The 17,442-nt window shown below is 31.3% G+C and overlaps 1 protein-coding gene across 2 annotated transcripts in view; it reads left to right on the plus strand.

The window, feature by feature from the left end:
* Nucleotides 1-768: 768 nt before the first annotated feature.
* LOC118182061 (uncharacterized) overlaps nucleotides 769-17,442 on the plus strand; it is a 36,307-nt gene continuing 19,633 nt past the window's right edge. Inside the window, exons 1-2 of one of the 2 annotated variants that reach the window (XM_035351341.2) lie at nucleotides 794-914; nucleotides 2,014-2,115. Coding sequence is in view for 1 of the 2 variants with exons in the window: in XM_035351340.2 (XP_035207231.1) it covers nucleotides 870-914 (45 nt within the window). In the remaining variant the exon portion in view is untranslated. Of the gene's footprint in view, nucleotides 915-2,013; nucleotides 2,116-17,442 lie in introns of both variants that reach the window. The other variant, XM_035351340.2, reaches the window with a different exon arrangement.

The following is a 17,442-nucleotide window of genomic DNA, read 5'->3' on the forward strand; positions in this document are numbered from 1 at the left end:
TAATAAACTTAATTTTTACTATTAAAGTGCAAGCACTCAAATTTGCATAAATCAAGCTTAGACAAATTAGGAGAAAAAAGTGTGTTTCCACAGCAAACGCATTCAAATGATCATGTAAGACTCAAATTAATGAAAACGTAATTGTATATAGTTTTACAATTTTACAAATGCATTGGAAGCCGGCAAGTTGGCTTTGACCTTTTTTATTTTTAGTCTCCAAAATGTATTTCCTGTATTTATTTCAAGTAATACTTAGGCTATTTCCGTATATAGGATGGGAAAAATGGAATAATCATTTCTCAAAACATAAGCAATTTTACCGGAACCAATCTAAATGCATATTTTACTATTTACAATTTTGTTATGTATAATAAAATCTTCTCTTTTTCACAGTTGTGCAATAAAGCGTTGTAGAAATGCCCGAAATAACACTAAGTGATCGTATGGGTTGTTTTTATGTGACGAACTGTGGTAAAGTAAAGGCACATAAACGTCCATCTGTAATGCACACCTTGAAGCACAAGTTCTCGTGTCAAAAAGTTGAAGTGAACAAGAACAAAAAAGGAAATGTTTAAATAAGAAAAAAACAGAGCGTATCCGGCGGTCTTCAGAAAACATTGACCTTGTAAAAATCGCGTGTGCGCCAAAAAGCAAAGGCACGGCAAATATCATAAAGGAAAATATTACTGCAGAAACTCATATTTTCTCAGCCATTTCTGTTACTTTTGTCGGTCTGTTTGGATCAGTGGAGCATGAAAGGGTGGGGAGGGTCATAGCAGAAACTATTAAAATGCACTTTCAGACCTGGTTTGGGTTTATTTCATTTAAGTAAATTCTGAAGAGATAGGTGCTGATTCCTAGTCGTAACAATGGATTCTCACATACTGAAGATGAAACAAAGTGCAGTATTGCTGGTAATGTCACATTTTATTCAGTTATCATTCTATCTAGTGAAAACTCACCTTTTAAACTCCTAACTATAATGTTCCTTAGATATTTATATCATTTTCCAGTTAAATTTCATTCTTCAGAAATTAAAAAAAAATTAAGTACATAAAAGGTATTTATAAAAATTTCTGTTAATTTTTAGCACCCAAACAGATTAAGTAAATTTTAGTTATTATGCTACTGTTAGTTTAAAATGTAATGTATAAAAGTGCTTTGATGAGCAATGTAAAACAAAATTCATGTGTACGGTAAAAATTGAAATAAGAATAGCTATGTTTAATGTATATAGCATACTTGATGTCATAATTAGGTGCTATAACATAAATTTACAGTTTACGTCAACAGACAGTATGACTAAAATTAATAATGTCATATTGTCAGGGAATGTACAACTATAAAATGTATTTCTTTTAACATCTACTTCGCGTTTTATGCAGTAATAACATTATTTAATGTACTAATTTAAATTTAAATAAATTAGCTTGAAAACAACTGTTTTTTGCTAGCCCCAATATTTATGCATTCTCATATTGTTAACGACGAAGAATACTCGCTAGCCACATTTTAATAATCGCTTTATATTTCGATCTTTGCTTTGATAAATTTAGGAAGAAATGAATTTTTTCCTGTATTTTTGTAAGATGCAATAATAATTATCAAATCATAATTGTTATATTTAGTCAGTATATGGAATAATAAGTTTTGGTTCTGTTCAAATGTTCAATGTCCAGCTCAATAATTAGAATACCCTCAAAATCTGAGTTGGAAAATTTACTGACTATCGGTACTTCGTCTTGTTTAAAATTTCGACTCTGGGACGAGCTGCCTTGATTATATTATTTACACATTTTTATATGAATATAAGCTAATTTACGTCATAAATTTCTTCAAAAAAAGTTCAAATTTTAATTTGGCATAAGATCATAATTATGAACTTAATTATTTAGTGTTACTATTAAACACCAATTTGGGTAAACGCTGAAATATTTTGTGCTTTCTAAGCATTTGAGAAGATTTTTGTCTAAGCATTTCATGTACTTGACCAATAAAATATATCTTTTTCAGTTTAAAGACATATATAATTTTACAAGGAAAAGTGCATGAATTCTCCGGCTGAAATACTGGATAAATATTCTCATAAACTTCCTTGACACGAAGCGGAAAACGGTTCGTTATTTTTTCTACCCTCAAAAATTAATCTCACTTCTTGTATCATTATTTTACATCTCATTTAAGTAACTCAGTTTTAAAAAAATTACTTCCAAAAGATGGTTTTGAATTTGTGATATCAGATCTCCAGAAATTCAGAGAATATAATATAATTTCAGTATTATATTAGACGGCTCAAAATGAAAATCCTTCAGAGCACAATTAAAGTTTGCACTATGTAGAATACATTTTTCAAACGTAATACTTATAATATTTCTTTTTTATTCCTAGATTCAATTTCATTCATAATTTATATTATTATATCAACAATCAACAATACTATACGTAGGAAGACCTATGCAAGATTAAAAATTATTTTTCATCTTATAATTCACTTAAGTTTCGTTTGCGTTTACTGTCATCAGGATTTACGTCATTGTTAGATCATTCTCATACGTAGCGTTTCCCAACAGGTATACTACCATACACTGATATATCATAAATTTTCAAATTCAGGTATCCAAAAAACAGCCTTAATTTGGCAAAGATTTTGAACAAACCTTTGTGAAGTTTGAAAGCGATCAGATGCAAATTTCTCTTCTTATGGAAAATTATTTTTTTTCTATTATCTAAGGCGCGATAACCCTTTCCTCTCAAATTTTCTCAATGAGTGGAGCAAAATGAAAACGAATCTAGCACCGTCTTTCAAGGAAAATAGTCATAAAATGTAGAAAACAAGACAGAAGAATTCTGAAAATATTAGAAAGAATTAATATGCAATTAATGTCATGAAATAATAGAACATACAATTTTGTGATCGTGGGGAAAAAATCAAGTAATTCAGCTTTATAAATAATTTTCCCAGGACTTGGTCAAAATTATAATTGAGTGTCCAGCTATTATTAGCTATCGAAGAGTTGTTTACTTCTCCTTTTCAAACCCTAGATTGTGCTCTCTGACAAAAAACTTTAGGGCTCATTTTATTTTCCGGAATATGTCAAACTACATTAACAAGATATACTATGATCCCTTTCACCTCCCGAAGTTAAAATAAGAAATGAGATTGTTAAAAGTCGAACAATGATATTTACAGTTATGTGATTAAATGACCTGGAAGATAAACTCCTGTAAGATCCATAGAAATTGATTCTATAAGAATAAGGCAGAAACTTTTATTCATAGGGGAAATAAACGATCTGAAAATCGAACATGTAGAGGTCTTTTGGATTTTTGAAACTTCGTTGCTGTGTACTTAAAAAATCTCATTTGTGGATTTAATTTAATTTCTTGTGAAATTTTTACCATATATTATTTAGAGTGATTTGACGTATATCGACGAAACCAACAGAGGATTAAAATTTTTATTCAAGGAATACGAAAGGATAACTGAAAGGATCTCCCATGTCTATATTAAAGGATCTCCCATATCTAACCATAAATGGGCACTTAATCACAACTGTTACTTTTGTTTTATGAAAATGTTTATGAAATGAGTTGGATTTCGTTTCCGTTTGAAGCTGCTACATTCAAAAGTATTTACCTTCTTTAGACGTTCTTTTACTGCTATGTTTGTTATCGCTTTGCTTTGCTCAATGAATTTGATGTAAAATGGTTGTTGCTTCTTCTAGTTTTACGAAAAAGTTTTGCTCCTGAAAAAAACAGACCTATGTTTTGTCATCCTTGAAAACGAATAGATTTATATTCAATATCTACACTAAAGAAAAATTGCTTTTTTGCCTATTTTAAATTCAAATATGCAGAAAGGAAATTATGCAAAATCGAGTTCTATATTTTCCGGAAAATCTTACCGTAATTCTTGATAAATTGGACTCATTACCAAGACAAGAAAAACAAAAAGAACATATTACTTTAGCTAGTAACCAAGTAAAATGAAATCACTAAACTAAACTCTTTTGTGATAAAATGAATTTTTAGACTCGTCAAGTGATTCTACTAAAAGGTTTTAAATATTTCGTGCTTTTGTTTTTTAATTTAAGCTGAGAAATTGATTAATATATCTTGGAAATGATGCTCCTTGATAAACTGGTGAAAATAATGGCGTTTACTTTTCACAGTGCAATTCGATTATTAGTTTTTATTTATTTATTTTCCGCCCATTCTTTTATTATTCAAGATATAAAACGATAGATGAGTTTTGTAAAGAGGAATTCAATCTCTTACTCCTATTTGGAAGGTCAGTTTGACAAGCATGGCTGTTAAATTCTTATTTTAGTGATTCTATATTTTTCCAAGAAAATCTGTTAAGAGTTCCAAGTAAAATATCTCTTCTGATTTATTATGTTACAGTCGAAAGCTAAAATAATCGAACTGTTAGTTTGTTGGCATACATTGCTTTCAATCAACTACGAAATTTCAATTCCAAATTTGAAAAGTTTGCTTTATAATTTACTATACTTTTTAATCACTTTTGATACATCACTTTTCGCACAAATCTAATATATTGTTCCTATTAACATAACTGTCTTTAATACTAAAATTGAAAAGTTTTGGATTGTATTTTGGATTATTAATTTTAAATACAAATCAAATAAGGTGGATTTCCGTATTAGGATAAAATGCATGGGTTATCTATTAATAAAAAATGTACAAAACTAAAATTTTTGTAGGAAATCCATACAGGTAGTAAGAAAAATTAATTTAGTAACACAGATATTCAAACCAAAAGAAAATTTCTGTCCTCTGATAGAATGAAAAGTACATTAGAAATCGAATATATTGATTTTGTGGTTCAAGTATACATATTGCTAAGGAGACTAAGTAGTTTAAACTCTTGAACACGAAATTCTTAAAAACAGTTTCTACATTATATAAATATATATACACAGTTTCTCAGTGGTAGTCATAAAATTCGATATTTTGCTCAAGATGAAATTAAATTGTTTTACAGTTGTTACTGAAAGACATATCCCCAGCAGATAAATTTGTTAGTCTTCAAAGAACTTTATTCTTTCTTTGTGTAAAGATTTTTGATAGATGATAAACAACTTCTTAATTGGAATTTCCTTTGAAGAAGCTGGTATTAAAATTTTAGTTTTTAAAATTTTACTAAAATGTCTGATGTGATTATATATGGCGTCAGCCGAAAGGTTTCTTTATTTCATTCATTTCCTACAATGTGGTGTGGTGTATTTAATTATGGCAAAGCACACTAGGGCTAAAGGGGGATGCCTTCGTGGAGGACTTTCTAATGGAAACTGACTCGTATACACGTTACACATGGGGAAAACCACGAAAACGCCCATGCAGCCAGCCGGTTCGCGGGATTCGAACCTCGGACCGAACTACCAGTGTTCAGCGACTTTACCGTTCGGCCGCTGGGGGGGGGGGCATTTCCTACAATGAAACCGCAGACCTATGACTAACAATTTAACAGAAAACAATTATGCAATCTTCTTTCTACTGCATGTCAATTATATCATCAATTGTACTGCATGTAGATTTGATGTGATTCAAAATGCCACATTGCTCTTTTATTTTAGTTATTTTGAAGCATAAACTGTTTTACATAGCTTAAAAAACAGAACATGCTAATTTATATAACATTTTTTAAAGTAAATAACACCGCTGCAGAATTTGCCACAAGTTACAATTAGAACGCTAAGAGCAGAGTGAAAGTTTTTCAAGCTAAAGTATATTCTTCCCATGACATTGTAATCTTACTTAAGCTACAAATCAAAATGAAACTTTGATATTGCATTTCTCGACATTTTTAAAATGCTTGAAAAGCAACTTTGATATTTCATATTTGCAGACCAGTACTGACGCAAATTAATTTTTTCCACTTAATGACTTGATTATTTTTAATTACAGAAACTATTATTTGAGAAATTTCTTCATATAAATTTCCTCTTTTAATTTCACAGCAGTATGAAGAAATTCTCTAAACATAGGGTTTAAAGTAATATCATCTAAAAATAGAGAAACTGGAACTTCTTTATTCTTAGATTATATGAATTAGCCAAAAAAGAAAACTACTTCCCCAATATCATCAAAGCAAGCAATGAATCGTGCCGGCTTTGGATAGAGACAGTGTATTTGTTTGCTAGTAGAAAAGACAAATGAACTTACATATATAATGTTTGTATTTATATGTATAATGGTTGTATTATAGTAAATTAATCATAATTTCATTCCTTGGTAAGAAAATTCAGTTTTTGTGTTACTCTCTTGAACAAAAAATTGTCTTAATTGAAAAATATCAGTTCAATGAAAAATGATTAAATTCTAGATTATTTGATTTAGGATAAATACACAGGACTAGCTTGTCTGAACTTCAGCTGAGTTCTAAGTTAGAACTCAGCTGAACTTAGATACCTCAAGATCAAATTAGAGGATCTCATTACTTTCTTTCCCTGCCACAAACCTATCGAATAATTGCTTGTGCAGGAACTTCAGTATTATTGTGTGGCAACATAATACTAAATAATGAATTCATCTGCTCTCATACAATATACACAAAATTTATTGGGAATAATGAACCACAAAATTGATAGACTTGCCATATAAATTTTGGCTTTTTCATTTTCGTTGATTGTGTAAACTGAATTTCTGAATTAGAATCTGGGATAAAAATTAAGGTATCGCAAAAAAGGGCTTTTACTGAATTATAATTTGCCTATGTCTCAAAAATTTCTTACCAATTTTCTTGGCTTTACTTTCAACCGATGGAAATCCTTTGAAACTCTAACAAGTTTCTCGCCAGAGAATGCCAGCAACTATTCATTTTGATAAATTCACTTGTTCTCATGCAAGTTTAATCATTTCTGCACCGTGCCTTACGTTGAATTGATTTTAAATACCATTAATGCGTTATTTTTTTCCTTCACGTAGTGGCTATTTGAAAACAAAATGTGAACGTAATAGGTTTTGAATGTTTTTATGACTCTTTAATCCATTGCTTGGGTTAAAGAAGTGGTATTAAAGAGTCCAAGAAATCCACATATCTTCTATGTTATATTTGAAGCTCCATCGATCGAAATATTACATAAATTTATTATAAGTATCAATGTTGAAATCTCTCCCAGATATTAAACATACACACACACACGCACACACTCACATACATATATATATATATATATACAAGAACTCGTTGTAATCCCCTTTAACAACCGCATGCATACTAATTCCTCTGTAATTTCAAAGCTCTTTTTTTTAGTCTTATGCCAGGGAAGAGTCTAAGGACCATAACTCCACAGTAGAGTTTAGCAACAAAGAAGTGTTTGTCATGAAGAGGAGAACACAACAAGGTATGATTAAAATCCATTTAATCCCCTGCAGAAGAAACAACAATGCGGTGTAAGTGTCCATATAAAAGTTGTGAGCAGTGTTCACTCTAAAGTTTGCAATGTATCTCGGAACGTCTTGAGGAATAGGTCTAAATAGAAGATTTTTGTTAGGCCTTTCCAGTAGTTTGGGTATTATACACATTTTTGACTATCTCCTTTATTTTATGTCACGACAGAAGCTGTTGCAAAAGGATAAGAATAAGACGATTGATGTAGTTCCCAAGTCTCCTTACCAAGCCGATCAACACATTCGTTGACCAGGATACCGCAATGGCTAGGGATTCAATGATACATAATATACCAATTTTTGAATTCAGAATATTGCTAAGGAGAGTGTAATAGAAAGTAGTGCAGAGGAGTCGTGTAATAGAGAGTCGTGCATTTTAGTAGGACCAAAAGGTGCGGATCGCTGCCTCAGAATCAATAAAAAAGATAGCCTTCTTATAATTTGCGATAGAAAGCGTCTAGAGAGGGCTTGAGAAATAACCTCTATCTCAGCTTCAAAATTCTTTCATCATAAACAAACTACTACAGAGTCCTCAAAAACCCCATCACAATAAAACCCTGAGCCAGAGGCACCATCAGGGGTAAATGAGGCGTCCAAATAGATATGGGTCCAGTCGTCGCTGGAGTAGAGAGTATGTATAGTCTCCAAGGAATGCGCTTTTAAAGCATTAGGGTAGCACTTCATAATTTTTCTCAATTGGGCTAATAGAGACGCTATGAAAAGGAACAGCAAATTCAGAAGGCAAACAGTTTGTTTTATATAAAATAAAACTTATAAAAGGGTTCGCGAGCAAGGATATTAATGTTCTACTGCGGCAATGGTAAAAGTTTTGTGTGATTTTAATCTGGGTTGTCCAATGGGCCAAGAATAGTCTCGAGCATCTTTCAGACAGTTTCAAGAGCTGCTTATCTCTTCTAAAAATTAAGGGCTATAGATCAGTTTGAACTTCTATGGCAGGAATCGGTGTAGAGCGTGCAGCTCAAGTGATGATTTTTTGAAAGTTTTGCATTGAGTTTTTTCCAAAATTTCTGCACAACTCTTTGGGGCAGTAGCTGGGAGCTCACCACCGTAGTCAAGAACAGGTCTGATATATGTTCTGTAGACCGTGTTTAAGGTTTCTTGAGTAGATACCTAAGAAATAATAGAAAGTCGTATTAATAATTTTAGTCAATTTAGTTTCAAAGCTCTCATCAACACCTCTTATAAATTATAATAGTTGAGCAGTATAATTTATATCGGTATTTTCATCCGTAGCTATGGAACAAAATTTAAACTGGGCAATGTTTGACTCTAACTGTGATGTCAAGTATTTATTGTTGGCTTCCACTCTAGAAGTTATCGTTTCTCAAAGTAAGCTTACAGCTTCAAAATCATTTTTCTTGTCCCGACATTAAACATCATAAATTTGGAGCATACACTGTTTTACGAGCTCCCCATATACAATAATCTTAAACAAAATATAGCATATAGTGTATTGTAATATAGCGATTTAACATATAATACTGTAGGTTCTCACTCCTTTAAGTAGCATGCACTAAGTCAAGAATCTTGTACAGCGGTAAGCGATTTATCGCTATTATTGATTAATCACAAGAGACGTCAGAAGGGTGTAAAACACTTTTTTTAAAAACTCAATATAGTTGAACAAAAAGTACTTTTTACGTTTATAAATCCATCCACCGTTTATGGTGTATCTCAAAAGATAGAATTTCAAATTAAAGTTAAATTAATGTCGTAAAGGTCTACACAAACAGAAAAGTTGGCTCAAATCTACACCGACGTGACAGGTAATATTGGCAAGAATAGCACAAAGCCAAAAACAGATTGCTATCGTAGAGATTCGACTAGTAATGTGGCCTTCAGCAAGCGAAAGATGCTCTGCTTAAGCAATCTAAAACTTTCCTTTGAATAGTATCTCTTGTTACGTCATTTGCATATGCGAGAGCTAAAATTTCATTCTGTCAGGAAAGCGGAAAGGGAAAAGTGACAGTAAAGAAACGTAACATAAATAACTAGTTAGTTTAAATAAATACATTGCAATATTATACATTGTATAACATCGTAAATACATTATACAAATATAATGTGTTTTAAAATTTACAGTGGACCAGATAGAGCCTTCAGGCGGGCCGTAGTTGCCCCTCCTTGATTATGCAATACATAAATGTTAATGTATTTTAATACAGAGGTTTAAATGTAATGCAATATCTTATGTCGCTCAGAAATGTTATTAAATTTCTTTCAAACTTTAGCTGTCGAAAATGTTTAAGGAAGATCAGTTCAATAATAATAATAATAATTTGAATGGCTATCCCAAATTAGTTCCAATAAATGGGGTTTTATGGTTCTTTATGAATTTACAAGTGCTAACAAATCTATCACATTTGTCTTTCTGTAGAAAGTAATAAAACAATTAATGACGAAGGTTCATTTTAATTATTATTATTTTAGTATTGTTGAGAGCTTTGAATAACTTCGCAGTGTTCTTTAAATGTTATTGCTAAATTATTTGACTCCATATCTAATTTTACATATATTCCTATGGAAAGAATTAATTATAACTGAAATTCAAGCCTACAGTCGAGGGACAGCTTTAAAAATTACGGTTCTTTTGTCAATCTTTATTTGATTAAAATCATAAATATTTTCCTTTGCGGTTGCTTATAAGCTAGAGCTAGGATGGTTGCTGCTTATCATCCTATAACAAATATCGAATGTAAAATATTATAGCCTGCATACAAAGTAGGGGATTCGTAGCAAACAAGGGAAATACATTACAATAAAATAAGCATCCTTCCTTTATATACACATTCAAATTGCAATAAAATAGTTTTAACGCTCCAAATAATATTCAGGTACAAGAAGCAAGATAATGTGTCTGCTACAATGAAACATAATTTAAAATAGTATTTTACAGAGAAAAGGGAAATAATGTTTAAGAAGCTTAAGTAATTAAAAGCCTTTTATGCTTATTTTGCATCCGATCATAACCATAAAAGTCCGAAAAGGTTTAAACTTGCATTATCATAAACGGAAGCACAGTCACAATTTTACAGCCACAGCTGTGTAATAAATATTTTATAGGATGTCAAACAGCAAGTTATTAAATTTATCTTCAAAGAAATATAAGGCTTATACAGAGATTTAAATAAAAGAAACTGAATATACCACTGTCGATTAAAAATGAGAATATAACTTAGACAAATTTTCTTTCTGCTTTAATGAAAGATTATGTGTTATTCTTAGATTTTAACTTCTGTATTTCTACAATATAGTTGTATTACGTTTTCTTTTATCCATATATTTATGATCAAACAAATTAGAATGTCCAAATAAATTAAATTAGCATATGTTGCTTTTTTAATTATCAACTTAAATTCAGTAAATTCTGAAAAAACCGATAGACAATATACTTTCGAGATATAAAAATCAGTATAACACGGGAGTGAACCGAATTTTTGATTTGTTGTTTATCAGTATTACTGCGTATATAGTTTTTCTTTTAGAGATCATATGTAATCTAATTAAGAACCACCTCGTGGCAGAAAGCCCACTAAAGCAGACCGTCCTCGCAAGCTTTGCTGTAATGGATTAATTAACTAATCAAGCATTAAAGAAAAGAGTGGAACAAGAAAAAATATCTCTTAGTAAATCGATTAATTGCAATTTAACGACCTCCTTCAATGAAAGCGCTGCTGAAGAACTTAAGTTGAGAAATCGGAATGTAATAAGTAAGATACGAGAGTAAGATACGAGAAGACAAAAAAAAAACTTTTTTATACTACTATACAAATTCGCTTCCAAATTTATTTTGTAAATGTAAATATAGTAAAATTTTTGGTAATTGCAAGGATGAGGTGTTACAATATTCTATTTAATGTGCGGAAATAACTGTTTATACTTCATAATTATCAAATCAAAATACTTACGAAAATGATATTGTTATCTTTAAAATTTTAAATAATAACTCTTATACATTTTGCATCTCAAATTATGCTTTCCCACTGTAATTAGAGCGGCCGAGCGGTAAAGTCGCTGAACACTGGTAGTTCGGTCCGAGGTTCGAATCCCGCGAACGGGCTGGCTGCATGGGCGTTTTCGTGGTTTTCCCCATGTGTAACGTGTATACGAGCCAGTTTCCCTTAGAAAGTCCTCCACGAAAGGCATCCCTCCTCTTAGGCAGATAGCCCTAGTGTGCTTTGCCATAATTAAATACACCACCACACCACCCACTGTAATTAGCTAGGGCTTGCAAGGCATTGCAATTTTTCCATCTGTCACTTTTCCTTTTTCATACTTCAAATTATTTTCAAAATAATTTTAATGGTTTTTATAAAATCAATTTTTCTCTACCTTTCCTATTATTATTTTGTAGATTGGAATTTATGTAATCTTCAAACTGTAATTCTTAGTTTTCTTTATTGGCATTCTTTATTTTCGTTTGTTGACATTCTTAATTTTTTACTGTATTGGAATTTTAACAGGAATGGTCCCCTTTCAAATCTGAAATTTCTAAAAATAAATCCATCAATGGAAAAATATATGAACAAGTGCATGAAAAATACACGCAAGCTACGAATTAATAACATGTGCTTAAGTAGGAACTAGAACTAATTTTAAAAGTTTACATGCAAAAACAAAAGTATAACAATTCTGTCTAAACAATTCCATTTTTCTTTTTTATTTTTATTACATAAAATGAGCTAAAATGTAAAAGTAAAATAATAGAATTTTGTGAATAAATTATTGATGAAATCAAGCAAACTCACGCTAAAATATTTTCTTTTATGCTTTCTGAATTTCTGTTTTAAATTTACAGCTGTTTTATAAGATGAAAAAGTTTTATTAAACAAGATCTATCCAAAATCATTGATAGAGATCAATGATCTATCCAAAATCATTATAACATTAATTTGTAAAAATAAAGTCAAATTGATAATTTTAGAATTTCTAAATCTGCCAGATAGGTATATGAACTTGACTCGAACGATTGAAAATTCGGGAGATTTCTAGATAAGCCTATGCATTGCATTTAAAAACAATCTAAAAATTAAATATCAACAATATTTAGATTAGCGGTTCTCAACCTTTTGACTAAAGCGTACCATCTAAACAAAAATTGAAAACCTTTAGTACCACAACTACAAAGTGGTACTACCAATCACCACTCTTGAGCAAAGCTCAGATCGCATAAATTTACGAATGTTAGAGAAAATACTCAGTCAGGATGTTGGAATTTTAATTTTTGAATTTAATAGTTAAAAATACATTGCTTCTTTGCGTACCACCTATTTTTCTCTTGCGTACCACGAGTGGTAAGCGTACCGCCGGTTGAGAACCCTGATTTAGATAATACACTCCTATTGCTCGCAAGTCGAGAGACTTCGGCCTTGGTTACCGTGGAAAATAAACTATGCTCACGCAAAAGAAAAATTTGACCACATAAATATTGCACTTTATTGTTCTTGTTCACGAGCCCTGAAAACTCCTATGCTATTACAGACATGATTTTCTTCTTAATAATTTTCCGTTAAATGCGTAACAATTGTAAGAGAATTATATCAGGTTTTACTGGAAAAGTATTCAAGAAATGACTGTCTTCGAAGCTGCAGGGGTAAAATTCTTCGGAGCAAATCGAGATAGAGCTCTTATGTAAACTGTACAGAAAACACTACTTGTTGAGTATCTGTGGCTGATAATTCATCACTGTCTTCTACTTAAGCTATTAAGCCAACTTTTCTTAACTAGAGATACACTAAAAATTAGAAAAATATTGATTTTCTTGAGGGTTTTCGTTTTTTACATAATTTTAAATATCAACATATATTTTGGCATTTTGGATGCATTTTCTAAACAGAGTGATACATTTACTGCTGTCGACTGTAACACGCTTTATTGAACATCATTCACTACTATGAAATGTAATAAACGAAAGGAAAATAACGTTTACTGAAACTATGAGTAATTAAAAGCTTTTATGCTTATTTTGCATCCGATCCTATATTGGGGACCGTTATTCTCAATCTATCCAATACATATTTTATTTTTTGCGTTTATGTTTTTAGTATATATCTTCTCTGATACATACCGTACAGAATAATATCTCATGGTGTCAAATTTGAAGCGTTGAGCATAAGCCATTCTTTAGCAAATGTGGGCAATTCATCAATTTAAACCTTGTATCTTATGATAGATTTCCAAAACTTTCAGTTATGGGTTATCCCAAATTTTACCAATAGTGTGAGGGAAAATAATAATAACAACCACTGACTACGTAATTGCTTTCTATCTATATTGGTTAAGCGGTCGCTTTGGAACGCACGAATTGACTTATTTCTACCAGATCCGCATTTGGGCGAATTATGTGAGCATGAGCCATGCGGTACATGTTCTGAATAAAACAAAGTATTTTAGATGAAAGTAGGCTGACTTGGAATTAACAAAAACAACTAAGAAACTAGTGAAAAACGCAATAGAATGAATAAATAAAATGGTATATCAAGTTTATATGGAAGTGTTAAAAACAGAGAAATGAAACTCAAAGTTAGATTACGTTATTTTTTAATCTAAAGAAACTGAGTGCCATCTGTTTTATGAATGAATGTCTTCTTGATAGTTTTAAGAGAAACTGGCTCTGAAGCACTAACACGTGATAAAAACTTTGATTTGCCAGCCCTTTCACTCGGCGAGAAAAAATATCGGAGTAATCTACTACTGTTTAAAGATCTTGTTCACTCTCCCACTATCGAGTTATGAAAATTTGTTTTGTAAATTAAAAAATAATACAATCACATAATACGGATTTATATGATACGCCATACATCTGCTTCGAGAGAAGAGTACAGTTTAAAGAAATCCCTTTTTTTATTTAAGATTAAACTGCATAATAACATTTAAAGTCTTCATTAGAGCTGAAGAAAAAAATTTCGCCTTTGTAAATAAAACTTAGAGAAAATTTTAATTCTGCTATTAATAAGCCATATTTTACTGAGGAAAAGTTTTATTATAAAATATCAATAATCGGAAAGAAAACATTGGTGTGTTAAGTGGAGTTGTGGAGTAGAAAGTCAAAAAATCTTACACACAAAGAGGAAATTATAGCATTTGTTTCACTCCCCATATCAGCCAAGACCAGATTTTGTTTTAGTTAATGAAGCCTAAAATTATCAGAATTGCATTCATGAGGATATCTTGAATCCTGCACGGAAAAAGGGAAAGACGGAGTTGTTTTATGTTCGAAGGTTAAATAGTGTGAATGTGCATATGCCGACAAAGATAAGCTAGTTTATACTTCTCTCTCCTTACTAGAGGTGGAATTCTTCAGACAAAATGCATTTAATCAATTTGCTCTGTTTCTTCAAGCGAAATCCATCAGCTTTGTTCACTTAAGCTCTCTGTCTGCGAGTAAAAGTCCAACCAATTTAATTTACTTATCATCAGTCTTACAATGACTACTTGGAATATTAAAATCTTCAGTTGACTAATCAATATTAGACTTCAGTTGTTTGCGATTTCTTAAGAGGAAGGATATTAATTAAAATCACTTAAGACACATTGATTTTATGCATTTTAACTTCAAAAGGCTAAATAACAAAAGGAGATTCAGGGAGAGAGATGAATAGTAACTTTTATTATTATTGTTATTCCATATTTTTATTTTCGTTGTGACTGCTGCAGTTATTGCTCCTGTAATGCCGCCCTAAAAGGTATGAAGGTTAGAGACGATGACTGCCGGGCTAATCGGCCCGGGTTCAAATCCCTAAGGCATGGATGTTTGTAAATATATAGTACATAGAGCACCTAAATTATTGGTGAACTTAAAAGTATTCTCGACTCGTTTGATAGTAGAGAGAGTCGCGTAAGATACCTTCGGACAGTTTTCCGTGTTGTTCTTGTTTAAAATTGGGATAGAGATGCACATTCAGCGCGGGAGACTATGACTGTACAACCTATTGTGGAATTCTAGTATCTTGTCAACTTCTACTTGTACCCAATATATTCGTATTCATTGGGTCAATTGTTTTGTCAGCAGCGTAAATTATTATCCTCATTATTATACTATCCTGGAAAGATCGAAAAAGCTTATCCACGGAAGAGTTATAAATACCTGTAATGAATTGGTTTAAGCTTGCTTTGATTGTTTGAAATTTTACTTGTTACAGTACGTTGTAATATAGAATATTTAATTTATATTGCCGATTGCAGTATGCAGATCATTCTGATGAAACAAATAAAAATTATTCCTGCAATTTGCTAGCCTAACCTACAAATATAGCAATACTTAGTGACATATCGCCGTACAAATAGCTTCTCGAAATCACCAGAAGTTGAGAGGCCTGGTGAACATAAGCAACTTAAAATAACATCTAGAGTTTTAAAGCATTATGCCCTAATCCAGAATTCCAGTATCTAGGAAAACCATGTGTTTGGAAAACAATTTCTACACTTTCTACCTTTAAATGAAAAAAACGCTGCTTTTTACCTTCTATAAAAGAATCTCAAGCTGTTTGCCTTTCAAAATGTCAGGTATCTGCGTTATTTTGTGCATTATTTATTTTGCAGTATCTGTTTACCTTTACCTGATGATTTTGTGATCTACGGTAGTTGCCTATTTTACGTCAAGTAGAAATTCAAATCATTTACAGAAAGGTACGGATTAATGTCACTAAGATTTCATTCACAATGCAATAATTTATTATTATAAGTCCACGTTTAGGCGTGATTTTGCGTTAAATTTATTCATCTGTAGGTCATATTTTTGTGATACCATCAAAAGAACTATTTTTTGGTATTAATTGCATTTATTTTTATTATTAGCTGCATATTTAGTATTATCATTTAAAATAAAATAATGACGACGGTTTGTGCTGAGCTGTTTATCTAAGCAACAGACAGTATTCTGGGTTATTATCTAAAGATACTGATTTAAAAAACAAGGTGTCTTTAAATATCTTCCGATTAAAAACATCAAAACTTCATTGATGATATGAAATCTGTTTCTGGTGTTCTATGGATATGTTCAAATTTGTTTCTATTATTTTATGAAGGGAAAAATGCGCTTTATGTTATCTTCTGAGATTGTATGTATAATACATTTTTCTCTCTTTCTGTCATCTCTATATCCCATTATTTGTTATTTTTTAACTTAAAAGATATGAAATTTTTGAAAGTAACATATTCGTTATGGGAAAATCTCATTCGTTATCCGTTTCTTGAGTAGACATATGGCTGAAAATGTGACAGGTATGGGAATCTATTTTAATAAATCGGACGGTATATAAAAGAAACATATTAAATTCTTTAATTATCTTACAGATTTACAAATAGTACAGTTTGAATTTTAAATGACTAATACACGATTTTTGAGCCTTGACTGTTTCCAGCTATGGTTTCATCAGCTGTGCATTATGGTACTGTAACGGGAATTACTGATAATTTCTAGGATTTAACCCGGCATTACTCGCGTTGGGTATGACATACACAAAATATAAAAGAACAAAAACGTGGAAGACAAAATATAGTTTTAAGCATATATTAAAAATTTTACCTTTAATTTGCACGTTTCCGAAAATGCATGCCATATGTTCCATGTATACATGTTTTTCACAAATTTAGCTTTTCTATCTTTTTTTGGCCTCGCATTCAGCACATCTTTTATATGTCATCTTTAATTTCATAGCAAGAGGAGCCATCGGCCTCATTGTTGCCCAGTTTTACTTTTAGGCTTTGTAGGAGCATTTCTTGTTGACTTTTTATCTTCTTATAATCTTCTATCACTTGAAATGCCTGTGTTTTTAGAAATGAGCGTCGGGCTCGATGCCTAGTAGGCTCTTTGTTGTAGGCCGTTGTTAACTTCTTATAATCTTCTATCACTTGAAATGCCAGTATTTTTTTAAATGAACATCGAGCTCGATGCCTAGTAGACCCTTTGTTGTAGGCCCTTGTTGACTTCTTATCTTCTTATAATTTTCTATCACTTGAAATGCCAGTGTTTTTAGAAATGAGCGTCGGGCTCGATGCTCTGTAGAC

The sequence above is a fragment of the Stegodyphus dumicola genome, chromosome 6 (assembly GCF_044657685.1).
Source record: "Stegodyphus dumicola isolate Sdum_Otavi_A_Nest chromosome 6, ASM4465768v1".
NCBI classification, from domain to species: domain Eukaryota; kingdom Metazoa; phylum Arthropoda; class Arachnida; order Araneae; family Eresidae; genus Stegodyphus; species Stegodyphus dumicola.